Raw genomic sequence first — 20,546 nt, forward strand, 5'->3', positions numbered from 1 at the left:
TTTCCACATTTATAACAAACTACATTGGCATAACTTGCTCTGACACTACTTGCTCCGCCATTACTCGTTCCGACACCATTTGTTCCTTTCGTTCTGTTAACCCCTGGTCCGTAAACCTCACACTTCGCCGCGCTATGACCATTTCTTTTACACTTGTTGCAAAATTTGGTGCAGAACCCCGAGTGATACTTTTCACACCTTTGGCATAGCTGCTTCTGATTGTTGTTGTTGTTGTGGTTATTATTATTGTTGGGATGATTATTGTAGTTGCTGTTGTTGTTGTTGTTGTTGTTGTTGGGCCGTTTGTTGTAGTTGCGGTTGATGTTGCGATTGTTGGGATAATTGTTGCGATTATTGTTGTAATTGCTGTTGTTGTTATATTGGTGATTCTTATCACCGTTTTCCTCCCACTTTCTTTTGACTTGCTTCACATTGGCCTCTTCAGCAGTCTGTTCTTTAATTCTTTCTTCAATCTGGTTCACTAGTTTGTGAGCCATTCTACATGCCTGTTGTATGGAGGCGGGCTCGTGTGAACTTATATCTTCTTGGATTCTTTCCGGTAATCCTTTCACAAACGCGTCGATCTTCTCTTCCTCATCTTCGAACGCTCCTGGACACAATAGGCACAATTCTGTGAATCGTCTTTCGTACGTGGTAATATCAAATCCTTGGGTTCGTAACCCTCTAAGTTCTGTCTTGAGCTTATTGACCTCGGTTCTGGGACGGTACTTCTCGTTCATCAAGTGCTTGAATGCTGACCACGGTAGTGCGTATGCATCGTCTTGTCCCACTTGCTCTAGATAGGTATTCCACCATGTTAACGCAGAACCTGTGAAGGTATGCGTAGCGTACTTCACTTTGTCCTCTTCAGTACACTTACTTATGGCAAACACCGATTCGACCTTCTCGGTCCACCGTTTCAATCCGATCGGTCCTTCGGTTCCATCAAATTCCAAAGGTTTACAGGCAGTGAATTCTTTGTAGGTGCATCCTACACGATTTCCTGTACTGCTAGATCCAAGTTATTGTTGGTATGTAGCGCAGCCTGTACTGCGGCTATGTTTGAAGCTAGAAAAGTACGGAATTCCTCTTCATTCATATTCACGGTGTGTCGAGTAGTCGGTGCCATTTCCTTTAAAATAGTCAAATGGAACAAGTTAATCATACAGAATATTAAGAGTAGTTAATAGTATTTCGTAGCATAATATGAACTCATTTATAAAAGCTTTTTCTTCATATTAGCATTTTATAAGTTTAAATTCGGGTAGTACCTACCCGTTAAGTTCATACTTAGTAGCTAATATACAATTCAACTACTACAATTCTATATGAAAAACTGATTATAATAATATTTCGCGTTCAAACTTTTACACAATATTTTACAAACTTACAATACCGCTTATTTTACATATAGCGTGAAATATAGCATACAATAAATTTGATACAAGATGGTTGTAAAGATAATTCTAGCTAGTACACAAGTCGTTCAGCAAAGGCAATAAAGACACGTAATTCATACGTCCAGAAACAAGTCATGCATTCTGGTTTTACTAGGATTACTTCCCATCCTTGGTTTTGTGGAACATAACCGTTATGGCCGTTGATAAGACAGCGTGTTGTAACGTCGTCAAAGGGACGAGGGTTACGTAATGTCCAACAGTCCCGTAACAATCTAAAAACCTCATTTCTTACCCCAATTACCGACTCCGTCACTTGTGGAAACGTTTTGTTTAATAGTTGTAGTGTAGCGACCCGACCAAATCATGTTTGACGGCGCCGACTACTTCGGTCCCGTTGCGTGGTCATAAGTCTTTATTATGACTTTTGACCAAAATATGTCGCATTTATTTTATAAGAAAAAGGATGTTTCAAGTTTACAAATGTAGTTCGAAAGACTAGTTACATTACAATGTTTAACGTACGAATGAAACCTATGCGACACAATTTAAAGTAGTCAAAAGACGCTCCATCTATGCATGTATACTCGACATCCAAGAAAGTATCAAAAAGAGTGCGGAAGCATGTATCAAGTAGCTTTCAAGGACCTGAGAAAACATATAGAAAACTGTCAACGAAAACGTTGGTGAAATCATAGGTGTTTTAGTAAACGTTGCATTTGAACCACAAGATTTAATATAATATGATTATCTAAATCATTTGCATTCCAAAGTTGTTATTTGTTTCGCGGGCACCCAATTATCAAACTTAACTGTTTTGCACCCTTCGCGTAGTGTTAGAACATACACTAGACCCGAAAATATATTTCATCCACTAACGGTAGCGAACCTTCCGAATGAGGCTCGTCAAGCCCATGTGATCACATAATATAAGTTCACGTTTACACCCTGCAAGTGTAACTAATGATAATTGAATTGAGGATTTTTGTTCAAACCCATAAGTGGAATGTTCGTTTTCGTACTTGTGTTCAAAGTGTAAAAGCATGATACGTATATGTTTCCCATCCCATAGTTTAAAGCATAAAAGTTGTTTGAAAGATGGGACTATGATCTCACCTTGAGTGCACGTATGAAAAGTACTTCACAAAGTAACGTGTGCGAAGGATAGTGCTAGTCTTGACCTAAACCAATAGGTCGTATCAATAACGGTAAACACGATAGGTCAAAGATGTTTAATTAGTCCTATGGCTCGTTACGACTCGATTATGTAGCATGTGAATCAAATTGTCAAGTTTCATGCAAGATACAAGTACAGAAACAAGTTAGGAAGGTTGCATAATCATTTGGTTAAGTTTGACAAAAAGTCAAACTTTGGTCGGTCAAAGTCAACGAAAGTCAACACGTTCGGGTCGGGTCCCGAACTATTTTTCTGAGGTTTTTATTCATATATAAGCATGTTAGAACAAGTCTCATGTGAATCGGAGGTCCATAGTGTGCCAAACATTTTTCGTATTTTGACCAAAGAGGTCAGAAACTGGACACGGCTTAGGCCGCGCCGCGGCCCCAAATTGTCGCGCCGCGACAATACACGGGAACTGGTACCTGGTCAGTCTCAAATGTCCAAGTCTCAATTCCAAACACTTTCAAGCATAACTCGCAAACCGCTAATACTTAGAACTCGTATCTTATATCGTTAGAAAGGTAATTTGACAAAGAACACAACTAAATACATTTCACCAACCAAAAATGTTATTTGTAACAATCGGCTTTCCAAAGTAAATGATCAATTAATGCACACATTTAATACACAAATTTGATAAGTGCACCTTTATGATTCGGGCATTTAATGCATACATATAACATGCCGTTTTGTAGGTAATCGAGCATACAATACAACTAACTACTTACTAACTACAATTCATGTCATTCAATGCATCAAATATTCATTTCAAGCTTATCAAACCCTAACCCGAATTCACCAAAATCACTAATCAAGTTTATGGAGTTTTCTCAAGCAACCTACACATCAATTTGAAGCTAGTGATACTAGGAACACATTTAATACATGCATTTATAACATTTAACAACATTCAAACAACCAAATCACCAAATCAAACACACCAAAGTTCATACTCAAGATAGTTACTTCAAATAATGAAATCGAGCATATAAATCATATATTCATGTTAGACTTGAGCCATAGACACTAATTAACAACTTTATAAGTTCAAAAATATCAAGAACACAAAATCTAGTGATTTTAGAAAGTTACCCAAACTTGATGAAGTCGGTATGGAATCGAAGAGGAAGTTGCAAGGATTTCAAATATGTAATTTGTTTTGCAAGACACCCGCTAGCTTGGATTTAGATGATGATTCCTTGTTTGAGAAATTGAGAGAAAATATGGAAGTAGAAGAAGAAAAGGGAAAATGAAAAAGAAAAGATGGGGGTGGGGGTTGACTAGTCAAAGGCTAGTCACCTCTTTGGCATTTTGGCGAAACTAGTCCCTCAAGTTCGGTTGCGGGTGCGTGAATTACCTAGACGAGATATTTTTAAAACACGTATTAACGGGAGATGTTATAAACATATAACGGGATTTAAATAGTTAAACGGAAAAGTAAACAGAAAAAGGCGGGATGTTACATTACCTACTCCTTAAAAGAAATTTCGTCCCGAAATTTAAGTAGGCGTAGTAGTCGTTGTTTCTTCCTCGGAATCCTGCGTTTCCGGAATTGGGAATAAATGAGGGTATTTCTTTTGCATTTGATCTTGCCTTTCCCAAGTAAACTCGGGTCCTCTTTTGGCTTTCCAACGGACTTTAACAATCGGGATTCGGCTTTGTTTCAATGTCTTGACGGAGGTGTCCACAATTTCAACCGGTTCCTCCACAAAATGAAGCTTGTCATCAATAGTAAGTTCCTCGAGAGGGATGACGATATTGGGTTCGGCAAGACACTTTTTCAAGTTAGATACATGGAAGGTAGGATGAACGGAGTTCAATTGAGGCGGAAGATCTAAATGATAAGCAACGTTTCCAATACGCTCCAAGATTTCGAAAGGACCAATATACCGCGAATTTAGCTTCCCGCGTTTCCCAAAACGGATTACACCTTTCCAAGGTGCAACTTTTAACATTACTCGGTCACCGACTTGAAATTCGAGGTCGTTGCGTCTTTTGTCGGTGTAGCACTTTTGACGACTCCGGGCCGTCCGGAGCCTATCTCGGATTTGTACGATCTTCTCGGTGGTTTCGTGAATGAGTTCGGGTCCGGTGATTTGCACGTCGCCTACCTCGGCCCAACAAAGAGGTGAACGACATTTTCGGCCGTATAGCGCTTCAAAAGGTGCGGCTTTAATACTCACGTGATAACTATTGTTGTAAGAGAACTCGGCGAAAGGTAAGTGCTTGTCCCAAGCTTTTCCAAAATCAACCACGCAAGCTCGTAACATGTCCTCCAAGGTTTGAATTGTACGTTCGCTTTGTCCATCGGTTTGAGGATGATATGCGGTGCTCATGTCTAAACGCGTTCCCAACGCTTCTTGCAAGGTACGCCAAAATCTAGAAACAAAACGGCCATCTCGGTCGGAGATAATCGATAAAGGTACACCGTGTCGGGCTACGATTTCTTTAATGTAAAGTTGCGCAAGTTTCTCCATTTTGTCGGTCTCCTTCATGGCAAGAAAGTGTGCGGATTTGGTGAGACGGTCAACAATAACCCAAATGGTATCATAACCGCCCGTCGTTTTTGGTAGTTTGGTGATAAAATCCATCGTTATCCTTTCCCACTTCCATTGCGGGATCTCGGGTTGTTGAAGTAGTCCGGACGGTCTTTGGTGTTCGGCTTTGACTTTGGAACATGTCAAACACTTGGAAACATAAGTAGCTACGTCCCTTTTGATGTTCGGCCACCAATATTGTTGTTTAAGGTCGTGGTACATCTTATTGGCACCGGGGTGGATCGAGTATCGTGACTTATGGGCTTCATCTAAAATGAGACTTCGTAGGTTCCCATAACTAGGCACCCAAATCCTTCCGGCGAAATATCGGAGTCCGGTTTCCTTAGTTTCGAATCCAGAGACGAGAATGTTCAAGAGCTCGTGTGAAACGTTTTCATCCTTGAGAGCCTCATCTTGGGCTACCCGAATTTGGCTATTAAGGTTGGTGTGGATGGTGATGTTTAAGGCTCGGACACGAAGAGGCACCGCTCTTTCTTTTCGACTTAAGGCATCGGCTACTACGTTTGCCTTCCCGGGATGGTAACGAAGTTCGCAATCGTAATCGTTTAAGGTTTCAATCCACCTTCGTTGTCTCATGTTTAGTTGCTTTTGATCGAAGATGTGTTGGAGACTTTTGTGATCGGTAAAGATAGTACTCTTGGTTCCATAAAGATAGTGTCTCCACATTTTAAGTGCAAAGACAACGGCTCCGAGTTCGAGATCATGTGTCGTGTAGTTTCGTTCATGAATTTTGAGTTGTCGAGAAGCATAAGAAATGACTTTCGTTCGTTGCATCAACACACACCCAAAACCATGTTTCGAGGCGTCGCAATACACAACAAAATCATCGTTGCCTTCGGGAAGTGACAAGATAGGAGCGGTGGTAAGCTTTGTCTTCAAGATTTGGAACGCGGATTCTTGCTCGGTCGCCCAAATGAATTTCTTTCCTTTGTGAGTTAATGCGGTTAGAGGACGTGCAACCAAAGAGAAGTTTTCGATGAATCTACGATAGTACCCGGCAAGACCCAAGAATTGACGAATGTGAGTCGGAGTAGTAGGAGTTTCCCATTTACTAATGGCTTCGATTTTTGATGGATCGACTTTAATACCTTGGTCACTTACAACATGACCAAGAAATTGAACTTCCTTCAACCAAAATTCACACTTGGAGAATTTGGCATAGAGTCTTTCTTGTAAACACATCGTAAACACATCGTAACTTATGGATTTCCCAATGTGATATCCCCCATCTTTCGAACGAAAGCCTTTTATAAACCAAGGCATTCTTGGAACGTTCTTCAAATGTCTTACAAACTGATCTCGCCTTTAATAGTTGTGCCGAAGAATTCTGACTGACTCTAGACAAGATTTCATCAATCATGTCTCCGGGTAGGTCTCTTAAAATATTGGGTTGTCTATCCATTTTGTGTTTTTATACTGTAAAATAGACAAGAGTTAGATTCATAAAAAAAAATACTTATTAATACAAGCAATTTTTACATATATCATAAAGCATAAGCACACTATATTACATATAATACACCACACGAATACAACTATCTTATTCCGACTCGCTTGTTTCTTCTTCTTCTTCTTCTTCTTCTTCTTCTTCTTCTTCTTCGGTTTTGGTTCGTTTTGCCAAGTTTCTAGGGATATATGATGTTCCCCTAATACGATCCGTCATTTTCCACATTGGTTTAGAAAAACCTGGTGGTTTAGAGGTTCCCGGGTCATTGTTACAACTTAAGGACTTCGGGGGTTGACGATACATATAAAGTTCATCGGGGTTGGAATTAGATTTCTCTATTTTTATGCCCTTTCCCTTATTATTTTCTTTTGCCTTTTTAAATTCAGTTGGGGTAATTTCTATAACATCATCGGAATTCTCGTCGGAATCCGATTCATCGGAGAATTGGTAATCCTCCCAATATTTTGCTTCCTTGGCGGAAACACCATTGACCATAATTAACCTTGGTCGGTTGGTTGAGGATTTTCTTTTACTTAACCGTTTTATTATTTCCCCCACCGGTTCTATTTCTTCATCCGGTTCCGATTCTTCTTCCGGTTCCGATTCTTCTTCCGGTTCCGACTCTTCTTCCGGTTCCTCTTCGGGAACTTGTGAATCAGTCCACGAATCATTCTAATTTACATTTGACTCTTCATTATTATTAGGTGAGTCAATGGGACTTGTTCTAGAGGTAGACATCTATCACATAATATCAAACACGTTAAGAGATTAATATATCACATAATATTCACATGTTAAAAATATATAGTTTCCAACAAAATTTGTTAAGCAATCATTTTTCAAGTAAACACGGTCGAAGTCCAGACTCACTAATGCATCCTAACAAACTCGATAAGACACGCTAATGCAAAATTTTGGTTCTCTAAGATCAACGCTCGGATACCAACTGAAATGTCCCGTTCTTATTGATTAAAAACGTTCCATATTAATTGATTTCGTTGCGAGGTTTTGACCTCTATATGAGACGTTTTTCAAAGACTGCATTCATTTTAAAACAAACCATAACCTTTATTTCATCAATAAAGGTTTAAAAAGCTTTACGTAGATTATCAAATAATGATAATCTAAAATATCCTGTTTACACACGACCATTACATAATGGTTTACAATACAAATATGTTACAACAAAATAAGTTTCTTGAATGCAGTTTTTACACAATATCATACAAGCATGGACTTCAAATCTCGTCCTTATTTAAGTATGCGATAGCGGAAGCTCTTAATAATCACCTGAGAATAAACATGCTTAAAACGTCAACAAAAATGTTGGTGAGTTATAGGTTTAACCTATATATATCAAATCATAATAATAGACCACAAGATTTCATATTTCAATACACATCCCATACATAGAGATAAAAATCATTCATATGGTGAACACCTGGTAACCGACATTAACAAGATGCATATATAAGAATATCCCCATCATTCCGGGACACCCTTCGGATATGATATAAATTTCGAAGTACTAAAGCATCCGGTACTTTGGATGGGGCTTGTTGGGCCCGATAGATCTATCTTTAGGATTCGCGTCAATTAGGGTGTCTGTTCCCTAATTCTTAGATTACCAGACTTAATAAAAAGGGGCATATTCGATTTCGATAATTCAACCATAGAATGTAGTTTCACGTACTTGTGTCTATTTTGTAAATCATTTATAAAACCTGCATGTATTCTCATCCCAAAAATATTAGATTTTAAAAGTGGGACTATAACTCACTTTCACAGATTTTTACTTCGTCGGGAAGTAAGACTTGGCCACTGGTTGATTCACGAACCTATAACAATATATACATATATATCAAAGTATGTTCGAAATATATTTACAACACTTTTAATATATTTTGATGTTTTAAGTTTATTAAGTCAGCTGTCCTCGTTAGTAACCTACAACTAGTTGTCCACAGTTAGATATACAGAAATAAATCGATAAATATTATCTTGAATCAATCCACGACCCAGTGTATACGTATCTAAGTATTGATCACAACTCAAACTATATATATTTTGGAATCAACCTCAACCCTGTATAGCTAACTCCAACATTCACATATAGAGTGTCTATGGTTGTTCCGAAATATATATAGATGTGTCGACATGATAGGTCGAAACATTGTATACGTGTCTATGGTATCTCAAGATTACATAATATACAATACAAGTTGATTAAGTTATGGTTGGAATAGATTTGTTACCAATTTTCACGTAGCTAAAATGAGAAAAATTATCCAATCTTGTTTTACCCATAACTTCTTCATTTTAAATCCGTTTTGAGTGAATCAAATTGCTATGTTTTCATATTGAACTCTATTTTATGAATCTAAACAGAAAAAGTATAGGTTTATAGTCGGAAAAATAAGTTACAAGTCATTTTTGTAAAGGTAGTCATTTCAGTCGAAAGAACGACGTCTAGATGACCATTTTAGAAAACATACTTCCACTTTGAGTTTAACCATAATTTTTGGATATAGTTTCATGTTCATAATAAAAATCATTTTCTCATAATAACAACTTTTAAATCAAAGTTTATCATAGTTTTTAATTAACTAAACCAAAACAGCCCGCGATGTTACTACGACGGCGTCAATCCGGTTTTACGGTGTTTTTCGTGTTTCCAGGTTTTAAATCATTAAGTTAGCATATCATATAGATATAGAACATGTGTTTAGTTGATTTTAAAAGTCAAGTTAGAAGAATTAACTTTTGTTTGCGAACAAGTTTAGAATTAACTAAACTATGTTCTAGTGATTACAAGTTTAAACCTTCGAATAAGATAGCTTTATATGTATGAATCGAATGATGTTATGAACATCATTACTACCTTAAGTTCCTTGGATAAACCTACTGGAAAAGATAAAAATGGATCTAGCTTCAATGGATCCTTGGATGGCTCGAAGTTCTTGAAGCAGAATCATGACACGAAAACAAGTTCAAGTAAGATCATCACTTGAAATAAGATTGTTATAGTTATAGAAATTGAACCAAAGTTTGAATATGATTATTACCTTGTATTAGAATGATAACCTACTGTAAGAAACAAAGATTTCTTGAGGTTGGATGATCACCTTACAAGATTGGAAGTGAGCTAGCAAACTTGAAAGTATTCTTGATTTTATGAAACTAGAACTTTTGGAATTTATGAAGAACACTTAGAACTTGAAGATAGAACTTGAGAGAGATCAATTAGATGAATAAAATTGAAGAATGAAAGTGTTTGTAGGTGTTTTTGGTCGTTGGTGTATGAATTAGATATAAAGGATATGTAATTTTGTTTTCATGTAAATAAGTCATGAATGATTACTCATATTTTTGTAATTTTATGAGATATTTCATGCTAGTTGCCAAATGATGGTTCCCACATGTGTTAGGTGACTCACATGGGCTGCTAAGAGCTGATCATTGGAGTGTATATACCAATAGTACATACATCTAAAAGCTATGTATTGTACGAGTACGAATACAGGTGCATACGAGTAGAATTGTTGATGAAACTGAACGAGGATGTAATTGTAAGCATTTTTGTTAAGTAGAAGTATTTTGATAAGTGTTTTGAAGTCTTTCAAAAGTGTATGAATACATATTAAAATACTACATGTATATACATTTTAACTGAGTCGTTAAGTCATCGTTAGTCGTTACATGTAAATGTTGTTTTGAAACCTTTAGGTTAACGATCTTGTTAAATGTTGTTAACCCAATGTTTATAATATCAAAAGAGATTTTAAATTATTATATTATCATGATATTATGATGTACGAATATCTCTTAATATGATATATATATATATTAAATGCCGTTACAACGATAATCGTTACATATATGTCTCGTTTCAAAATCATTAAGTTAGTAGTCTTGTTTTTACATATGTAGTTCATTGTTAATATACTTAATGATATGTTTACTTATCATAATATCATGTTAACTATATATATAACCATATATATGTCATCATATAGTTTTTACAAGTTTTAACGTTCGTGAATCACCGGTCAACTTGGGTGGTCAATTGTCTATATGAAACCTATTTCAATTAATCAAGTCTTAACAAGTTTGATTGCTTAACATGTTGGAAACATTTAATCATGTAAATATCAATCTCAATTAATATATATAAACATGGAAAAGTTCGGGTCACTACAATCGACCCATTTCTTATTTTTTTGTCTAAGACCCAATATGTTTTAAAAAAAACTCATTGGACTAACTTTTAGGAATGCGAATCTCAAAAACTGGAAACTTTACAACTCGACCCGTTTGACCCATATGCAAGACCCATTAGACCCAAATTAAGCACTTTGGGTTTGGTTCGCCAGGTATAATATTTTATCACAAACAAAAAGGTGACTAAATCGGAGCTTCAAATCAAAATATATAACCATTCAAAGTTGCATGTTTTCTTATCACAATTCCCACGCACCAATTCGGAAGTCGCAAATTTAATGCCCAAATCACAAAAAAAAAAAAAAAAAAAAAAAAAAAAAAGTTTGTGATTTGTTATGACTGAGAAATCCAAGCTATTCCCAAATCGCAAAGTCCATACGTAAATCGGAAAACTTGCGTCTGACATGGGCATTTTCGAAGACAAAAAATAGGCGAAATATATAAAACACATACGGAGTAAAAAATACACATGTAATTAATTCTTAAATAATATTCCTAAACATAGCTCTAAAAGCTATTATTATTATTATTATTATTATTATTATTATTATTATTATTATTATTATTATTATTATTATTATTATTATTATTATTATATCATCAACATCATAATTATTATTATTATTATTATTATTATTATTATTATTGTTATTATTATTGTTATTATTAATTATTATTATTATTATTATTATTATTATTATTATTATTATTATTATTATTATTATTAGGGAAAAACTAACTTGTGTTCTAAGGGTCATGTTAAGAACCATTAATGATGCTAAAGTTTCCATGAATAATATAAAAGTGTAGATAATACATATGTAAATTAGGAAATTTGTGAGTTTGATAAATTAATTTTGTGACATATTTGAAAAATTTAAGTGTAATAAATGATGCTTAACTTGTACTCTTAGGGCATACGTTAAAAAAGTTTTTAAAATTACAGTATTATTTAGATTCAAATTTACCACCCTCATTTGTAGTTTAAACCCTACTCCGATTAGATAAAAGAAAATTACGGAGTATAAACAAGTTAAAAAGTCAAACACAAAATCATCGTTACAAGTCTTCTTGCCTTATAGACAACCTCAAACTTAATTTAACGAGGCAACCGCTAACTTATCCCGTTAACTAACGTATTCTTCCACCTCCCCTTCACGTCTCATTTAAGCATCTCCATCTCTACATACAATCACCATCTACATACATTAACCAACCCAATTCCTCAATCACACACACCATTTTCTCTACCCAAAAATAGCTCCAAAATCCAAAAAAAAAAAACATAAAAAATGGATCATTTGCATCCCTCAACCTCATCGCCACCACCACCACCACAACCACCACCACTACCAGACCTCAACCAATACCCACCCGAACCACTCACCGAACGAGTCCTTCGCGCACTCGAACACCGCCTACGTCTCCTCCATCGTACCAACTCCGATTTCTTCATCTTAGGCGCCACAGGAAACGTCTACACCGTTAACCTCTCCACCACCCCATCATGCACGTGCCCCGATCGCACCACCCCATGCAAACACATCCTCTTCGTTTACATTCGTGTTCTTTCTGTATCCCTAGATGACCCATGTTTATGGCGCACCACTCTCCACATCAATGAACTAACTCAATTACTATCATCTCCCATTTCACTTGATACTATCGCTGGTCCTGTTATTCGACAAAGGTTTCAAGAAATGTATTTGCAACGTGTTACGACTCATCCGGATGGTAAGGCGCCTGCTATACAAGCGGAAGAAGGGTCGAATTGTCCGATTTGTTTGGAGGATATGGGAATTGGAGAGCGGAAATTGGTTGCGTGTGCTACGTGTAAAAATCTGATACACGAAGAGTGTTTGTTAGCATGGAAGAAAAGTAGTAGAAGACGATCAACGAGTTGTGTGATATGCAGAGCTCGATGGAGAGATCGTACTGAACAGGAGAAGTATATTAATCTTTCGGCGTATATTAGCCAAGATGATGATAATAGTAACATCATTGATCAAGATGGTGATCAAGACTATTGTGGGGTTAATTTAGTTAACTGAATAGTTAGAGTAGAGATTGTTAATTATTTAGTTTTCTTCTTTAGTCTGTAATTTGTTAGATTAATCGAAATGTAAATATAAACATTCATTTGTCATTCAATAATATATTCTTGCATCAAGGTTGCAAAACTCTCTACTCTACTCAGAGTATTCGGTCGGAACTTTGAATAGAGTAATCAACTCGAGGATTAATCGGATTGGACTTTTCATAATTTAAGTGATAAATTTCGAAAAAAATACAAGTGTATATAGACGAAAACCATAAACATAAACATAAAGTTTAACGTAATTGTCTAAACACATAAACATAATTGTTCATTTGTTCAAAAACTCTAATTTTCTAGTTTAATCTACTCTTAAAATTTTGACCAATTTTGACTTTGACCAACAAATATGATTTTGACCTATTAACCGACGTTGAACGATAAATTAAATGGATTTTGGAAACTAGGAGCATCTTCTTAGAAAAAGGAGTAATCAGAATTAATCGGGAGTAATCCTGGTTTTATACAAAGGTGCTTGCATGCCAAAATAAGTTCAATGAAACAAGACCTTAGTGTTGCACCATCTTTTAAGAACTATAATTTACAAGTTTAGGGTTTTAAACACAATCTAAACATTTATAATTAACTGGATTGTACAACATACCGGTGAAGATGAACAAAAGACCTATAAACATATTCTTTTTAGCGATTGTTTCTCGGTGATGATTCGAGGTACTCTTTGAGCATCTCCTTGATCCTAAGATTCATCATCTTATCATCAACACCTGCAAGCATGTTACGGTAAAACATCTGCAAACGTATGAGCTTACTACGATCACACGATTCCAACATATTCTCCCACTCTTTGTTAATATCAAATGTACCCGAAGTCCGTAAAGAAAGTGGTATATCTTTATCTTCTTCAAAAGGCTTTCCAAATATAGAACCGTGAAGAATGCTAGCATAACGCTCCATTATATAAAACTTCGATTGCAAAAGATTCATTTCTTCCATCATAACCGCTAACCTCTTCTCAATCTCTGTACTTTCTTCACTACCCTTTTCCAAAACGCTCTTAGTAACAGTTTCCTGACCATCCTCGTTTGGTGGGGGCCACAAAACGGGCGTTGGTTTGAAAAAGTCAACCTCTTGACCAGTTCCAAGCACCCCACTTTTTCCTCTCCCCCAAGACCAAAGTTTGTATCCATTATCTGCTAGAATAACAGTATGAGCAGCACCACAAGCTACTTGAACCGGGTCTGAAAATTTTGGCCCGTTAATTAAACGGGGCGAAAGTGCATCTCCACCATCACCTTCTGTAAAAGTAGCTTCGGGACATAAACCCAACCCGTTTTCCATTCCCCATGACCAAACACTCCCAGACGACGAAACTACACTCGTGTGAAACAAACCACAATCAACAGAAACCAAATTCAAATTTTTCGGCAACCCGTCAACCATTTGCGGGTACAAAGAATTTTTTGAGGTTCCTTGTCCTAACTGCCCGTTATTACCACGACCAAAAGTCCAACACGCGTTTTCTAGTACAACATTATCCGTCTTTTTATAAGCAAGTACGCACGTATGGAACGCACCACATGCGACTTCATAAGCAGCCCAAGGGGACCCGGCCCCCGTGTTAAATTTCTGGACGATTTCAGGGTTCGGTCTTGTGTCGGTATCTCCAACGCCTAGCTGTCCATGATCGTTGTTACCCCAAGTATAGCATACGAGGTCACCGTTTTCACGTATCGCTCCGGCGTTGACTAATGCTACAATGTGCTCGCTTCCACATGCTACTTTGACTACCGTATGACCATGGAAGTTAACGGGTGTTGGAGTTGGTATAGGGGCAAGCGTAAATTCCACTTCACTTGAGATTTCGGGTACAGGGCAGTTGCCCCACATCCAGAGTGACCCGTGTTCATCGATTGCTAGTGACATCATGCCTCCTGCTTTCACTGAAGACATCTGGGCGGGAAAAAAAACTTAGGTGTTTGGATGTGCGTTTTGAAAGTGATAATGTGATACACACACACATATGCAGATATATAATCAGAATATAAGAAGTTTATGATAGTCCACACCTTAAGTGTTGTTTCATTGTTAGTTGCAGATCCATTTGTTACTGGCACCTTCACCAAAGAGGGTACGGAAGAACTACCTCCATCAAAACCAAGTTGACCATCTATTTTAGTAGTAAGTATGCAAAGTATAACATTGGCACCACAAATATCCTCTTTCGCTAATTTAAAACACATACTCAGAAAATGTATTTATTGAAAGGATACAAGAATTATAGCCCCAGCTCCAAAGTGAACCATCATCTGAGATAAAAGTTAAAGTAATAGATAGAAAGTGTTACTTCATGAACCTAAATTATGCAGCCTAGTATAGTTCATTAACCTAAATTCTATAGTCTAATAGTGCATATGCATTTTAGGATATCATTTGTAACGACCTATATCATCGTTTTAGATACAGCCTTTAAACATTCGGTAGTTTTTACAAAACAACAGTACTTCCATAAGAATATATGTGAACTATCAACGACAAAATACTAGAACATGAGCGTTCGTTGCAGCCACTAGAACACGTTTATGAGAACAACGATCCATAGCTACTACTAATCATTTAGAGCCGGCCGATAATGATAGGACAAGTTAACGATAGAGATACTGTTCTATCGGCTATAACATGGCAACATACACCTATCGTTCTACCAGAATCAGGTCTATAACAGATGGTCTACTATGAGTATATAAAAAATCATTATAAAAACTATTTACTAGCATTATATGATGGCCAAATTTGAAACAGATAGTAGTTGCAGTTGAAAATTTCGATACTCAGTAACAAATTCATTAATTTTAGAGGTGAAATGTACCAGAAAGAGCTAGAGAGTGATAAGCGCCTGCAGCTAATCCAACAATTTTCTTCCCTAATTCGATTTTAAGAGGAAAATGGTGATCCACCTCTGAACCATTTCCGAGCCGGCCAAAGGTTCCTCTTCCCCATGAATAAACGTCACCATCACCTGCTTTCATAAGGAATTAAAAGTGATTAATTAATGAAACAATCTCCAAATTAAGAGCTGTTTATAATTTGCTAGGAGTACATTATTACAGTTGCAATACTAGTAATAGAGTACTTAATAGATTAGAAGATTGGATTACCGGTGAGAAGGAGAGTGTGAGCTTCTCCGGCAGCAAGTGCGACTGCTTTCCGATTTAGATTGTTGGCCGCCATACTCTATCTACTCTTCTGTTCCGACGGACTCTACTACTTTGGCCGACAACTCTTACCCGAATGCGATTATTAGAATCGGATAGAAGTGACCCAATTTCACGGCTGGCTATCGGTGTAGTCTCAATTTTATTTTTAATTTTATTTTATTTTTTTAAATAAACTTTTACTTATTAACCGGAGTTCACTCGGAAGCAATCTATCTATCCGTCGAATAGAGAGAGATGACTTTCTCTACTTTTGAGAGTGTTTTCACTCTGAATGAAAAAATGACTTGTCTTTATTCTCAGATAGGAGAAGGATTGTCTACATCCACTTCTTTCATGCACTACTTATGTGGTATTGGATTTTGTTGTTGTTGTTGACTCCATTTAAAAATTAGAGTTGAATCTATAACCACCGTCCACCTCTACATATATATCACATAAATCTAAAATAAAAATAAAATGCAAACTTAACATGATTATATTTAATACTCATTATTAAGAGAGGTTTCAATTGTTTAGCCTTAGTTCTTCAGGACTAGACGCCATATAAGCGTCACATCAGAACTTTTTTTTAGAACTAAACTCATGACTAAACACTTCCAACAGTTACACTTTTTTTTCATATTTTTTTCATATTTTTTATTTTTGTTTAAACAATTAAATAATTGTAATTATTTATAATTATATTATATTATACTATATACTAAATATGGATAACACCCTCCAACCACAACCCGATAACACCCTCCAACCACAACCCGCCACATACCCCAAAAAACAATGTAACTACTGTAGCGCACTGTAGCTACAGTAGTTTTTTTTTTTTTTGAATAATTTACTTTATCTTCTGATTTTATTCTGAATTCTGATTTTAAGTTTAACTAAATAATTAACATCTACTTTAATCGATTGTTAAACAATCTAATAAATAAATAAATTGGAGTAGATCTTAAAACAAAAATCATATACTAAAATTAATACAGTAACTAACAAAGACTAATAAAGAATTTTTTATCACCAAAAATAACTATAAAAACCCTCCATAAAACACCACCGCCACCAACCATTTTTGAAACAAAGCACCGTCAACAGCTACTTGCCACTTCCGGCAACAATTAGCCACTAACACCAACTTCTAGCAAAAACGATGTCGGCAACAATCAATACCATTATACATTATACATTATACTAAATATGGACAACGCCAACCAATTAAATCCCACCACATCAACGAAATCGCTACAGTATAACAGTAACCACCAGGGGTACTTTTGTCTTTTCACACCCAAGGTTGCAAAAAAAAAAAAAAAAACCAAAAGCAAGATCACAGTTTACAATATTCTTTCACATCTTTAGATCTTCAACACCACCATTTTTTTTTACCTCTTACCCAACCACCACCCCTCCACCAGCACCGCCGCCAAACAAGATCACAGTTTACAATATTCTTTCACATCTTTAGATCTTCAACACCACAAATTTTTTTTTTTTTTACATCTTACCCAACCACCACCCCTCCACCAGCACCGCCGCCACCGTCACCATACCGCTGCTACGAGCACGCCGCCACTAGCACCAGCCAATATGGATATAGAACTAAACAGATCTGAGGAATTTTTTTTTTTATTTTTAGTTAAGCAAAGTCTGAAAATATAACAAACACAAAAAACAACTGAAAAATAAAAACATATATCGCTATAATATACGAACTTACAAGATCATGAACTTGAAAATTTTTAATCTTAAACTGAAAAAATAAAAAATTCTAACCCAAAACAACTTTTCCGACCGATGCGGTTTCCGGTCTTGATTTAACATAAATTTCGGTTCTAATTGTTATGATGAGAGATCTACAACTAATATTGACCTCTACCACCACCATCGTGAAATTCCGTTCACCGCCATCATCGCCCTACCACGAACTCCGTCCATCTCCACCATCAACCTACTACAAATACCACTTTGAAAAGAAAAATATGAGTTTCTTAATAACGACGTTTATTTTTTCTAGATTTGTTGAACGAGAATGTTAGAGAAAGCATACATATAAAAAATCGTTTATATAAAACTCGATTTGATATTATTTATGCTAAAAATATACTAACAAAACAAGTTAGAAACTATTAAATTTTTTTTGATGAAAACGCGTTGAAGATGAAAATTCAAGAAGATAAACTCAGATATAGTTTAGTAGAGGATAAAGCAAATGGGAAAGTGTGTGGTGTTTGAATAATGATAAAGAAAATTAACTTATACCAAAACCCTATCACAAATGAGCAGATTTCAAGCCTTTTCTGGTGGGCTTAAGCCCAAACATTAAACGAGATAAAAAAAGCCCACATATTTCTTATTATCTTAATTTTAATTTTTAATTTTAACTTATTTGAAATTAAATTAAAAGTTAAGTTCATTGAAAAAATATGCGTAGTATTTATACTCCTATTTCTTAACAATGACTTTTTTCTTTTTGTCTTTAAAATATTTTTTTGTACAACTTTAATTATTTATTTTTATTTTTGTCGTTGGTAAAAGTTATAAATATGAATTATGAAAGTGTACACTAACATAGTTGTAGTTTTTGTTCTTTTATTATCACCAAATTCAAACATTTATTTGTTCTTTTTATCTCAATAATTTAGAGTGTAAAAATGAACAAAGGATGTCTCAAACCATAACAGTTGCTGGGCATTGCGTAAATGGTCTGGAAAGAGTGGACAACATTTTGATGACTTTCAGCCCAAAAACTGTCTAACGATGTAGTAGCGTTAAAATGACACTAATCCGCCGCGAAGCGCGGACCACAAATCTAGTTATAATATAATTATACATACTGAATATTAATGTTATTCTAATTCTAGTTATAATTATAATTAATGTTAATATTAATATTAATATTATTAATTATAAAACTACATCTAATTTAAAACTTAAAAATTATTAATTTCATTAATTATTAAAAATATAAAATAAAAATAGCATGGATCCACAATCAAATAAAAAAATTAAAATACATAACCTCATCTTCACTTTTCATTCTTCACTCTTCCGGTAACCACCACCATCACTATTCCTTTCTCCGCCACCACCACCGCTTCTCTCGTCGTAGCTCTCACACCCACCATCTCCATTATATTTTATTAAATATTAAATATACATAATCTTCCGTCCAGAAATATGTCAGAAAAGCACGGAGCGAGGGACGATAGCCCGGACGATGGGCTGTGCGGCGGCCTGGGCGGTCCGCTGCCATCGGCGCCCAGGTGGGCGGATGGCTGGGCAGCTACCAAGACTCGATCGTTAGGAGCTCTCTAACTCTATTAAAAATATTAAATAAATGATCCACTTAAAAAAGACATAAATATTACTGTATGTAATTATCATATATCTCATTCATTGAAACAATTCCTCTCAAATCTCTATTTTGAGATTCATTAACAAAAAAAGATTCAGGTTCGTAATTAAGCATTGATATTTACACTTACAAATTTAATAAATCGACTATAACTTTGCACTGAATACTTGTACAGTACAACTATTTAATACTCGAATGTAATAGATTTAACAAATTTTAAATAAAAATATCACCATCCTTTAATTATTGTTCAAGTTCGAGCTTGATGCTAGATTATTTTTAAAATAATCATTATAATAATTTTTAACTACATATCACTACTATCACTCAACAAATGTGGGATGAAAAACAATGAAATTCATCCCACGTAGAAAGTGAAAAGGAAAAATGAGGTGTGAAGAAAATTATAAATAAAGTAAGTGGTCTAAAAATGTAAGTTATCAATTTAAAAAAAAAATCGTTGATCCCCAAACTTTTTACCAGAACTTAGATTGGGACCTAAATTTTAAATTGATCATGGTTGGTTTCAAATTTTAAACATTGTGCATGATGATCTCACAGTTAACTAAACGTTAAAACTATCCAGTTAAGTGTAATACGGATGTACATATAATACTCAGTGGCGAACTTATGTGTTCGCCCGTAGGGTCACGGGACACCACTAGTTTGAAAATTTTTAACAGAAAATACCTTTTAAATTGTATAGGACACCACTAAATTTAACTGCACGACCCCATATATTTTTCATAATTATAGTTTTTCCTTTTAAATTGTATAGAACACTACCCAATTTAACTACTCGGACCACAAATATTTTTCAAATTTGTAGTTATTTAAAGGTAAACTATCACCAAAATATCATTCAAATATAATTGGTACTAAAAAAAATTTCAAGACTCCATAAACAAATAATTCTGGAATCGCCACTATAATAGGCATTATTATTATTATTATTATTATTATTATTATTATTATTATTATTATTATTATTATTATTATTATTATTATTATTATTATTATTATTATTATTATTATTTTAACGGCACATATAATAGGCATTAAAAAGTAAATTTAAACAATCAATCATAATCATAAATAACAAGTGTCCTTAAAGGTTCTGTTT

At 35.2% G+C, this 20,546-nt stretch overlaps 2 protein-coding genes across 3 annotated transcripts; one reads left to right on the plus strand and one right to left on the minus strand.

The window, feature by feature from the left end:
• Positions 1–12,019: 12,019 nt before the first annotated feature.
• Positions 12,020–12,985, plus strand: LOC139850485 (uncharacterized). The gene has a single exon (XM_071840058.1). The coding sequence runs from the start codon at positions 12,096–12,098 to the stop codon at positions 12,852–12,854; it is 759 nt and encodes a 252-aa protein (XP_071696159.1). The 5' UTR covers positions 12,020–12,095; the 3' UTR covers positions 12,855–12,985.
• Positions 12,986–13,331: 346 nt separating this feature from the next.
• Positions 13,332–16,165, minus strand: LOC139847179 (ultraviolet-B receptor UVR8-like). 2 transcript variants are annotated; one of them, XM_071836812.1, is made up of 5 exons: positions 16,015–16,165; positions 15,726–15,875; positions 15,130–15,165; positions 14,926–15,026; positions 13,332–14,809 (listed from the first exon to the last, which is right to left on the minus strand). In XM_071836812.1, exons 1-5 carry the CDS (start codon positions 16,085–16,087, stop codon positions 13,541–13,543), a joined length of 1,629 nt encoding a protein of 542 aa, XP_071692913.1. In that variant the 5' UTR covers positions 16,088–16,165; the 3' UTR covers positions 13,332–13,540. The 2 variants fall into 2 exon arrangements, with proteins under 2 accessions (XP_071692913.1, XP_071692912.1); XM_071836811.1 differs by having other exon boundaries at positions 15,726–15,878; positions 16,015–16,163.
• Positions 16,166–20,546: the final 4,381 nt, after the last annotated feature.

Source organism: Rutidosis leptorrhynchoides, chromosome 5 (assembly GCF_046630445.1).
Source record: "Rutidosis leptorrhynchoides isolate AG116_Rl617_1_P2 chromosome 5, CSIRO_AGI_Rlap_v1, whole genome shotgun sequence".
NCBI classification, from domain to species: domain Eukaryota; kingdom Viridiplantae; phylum Streptophyta; class Magnoliopsida; order Asterales; family Asteraceae; genus Rutidosis; species Rutidosis leptorrhynchoides.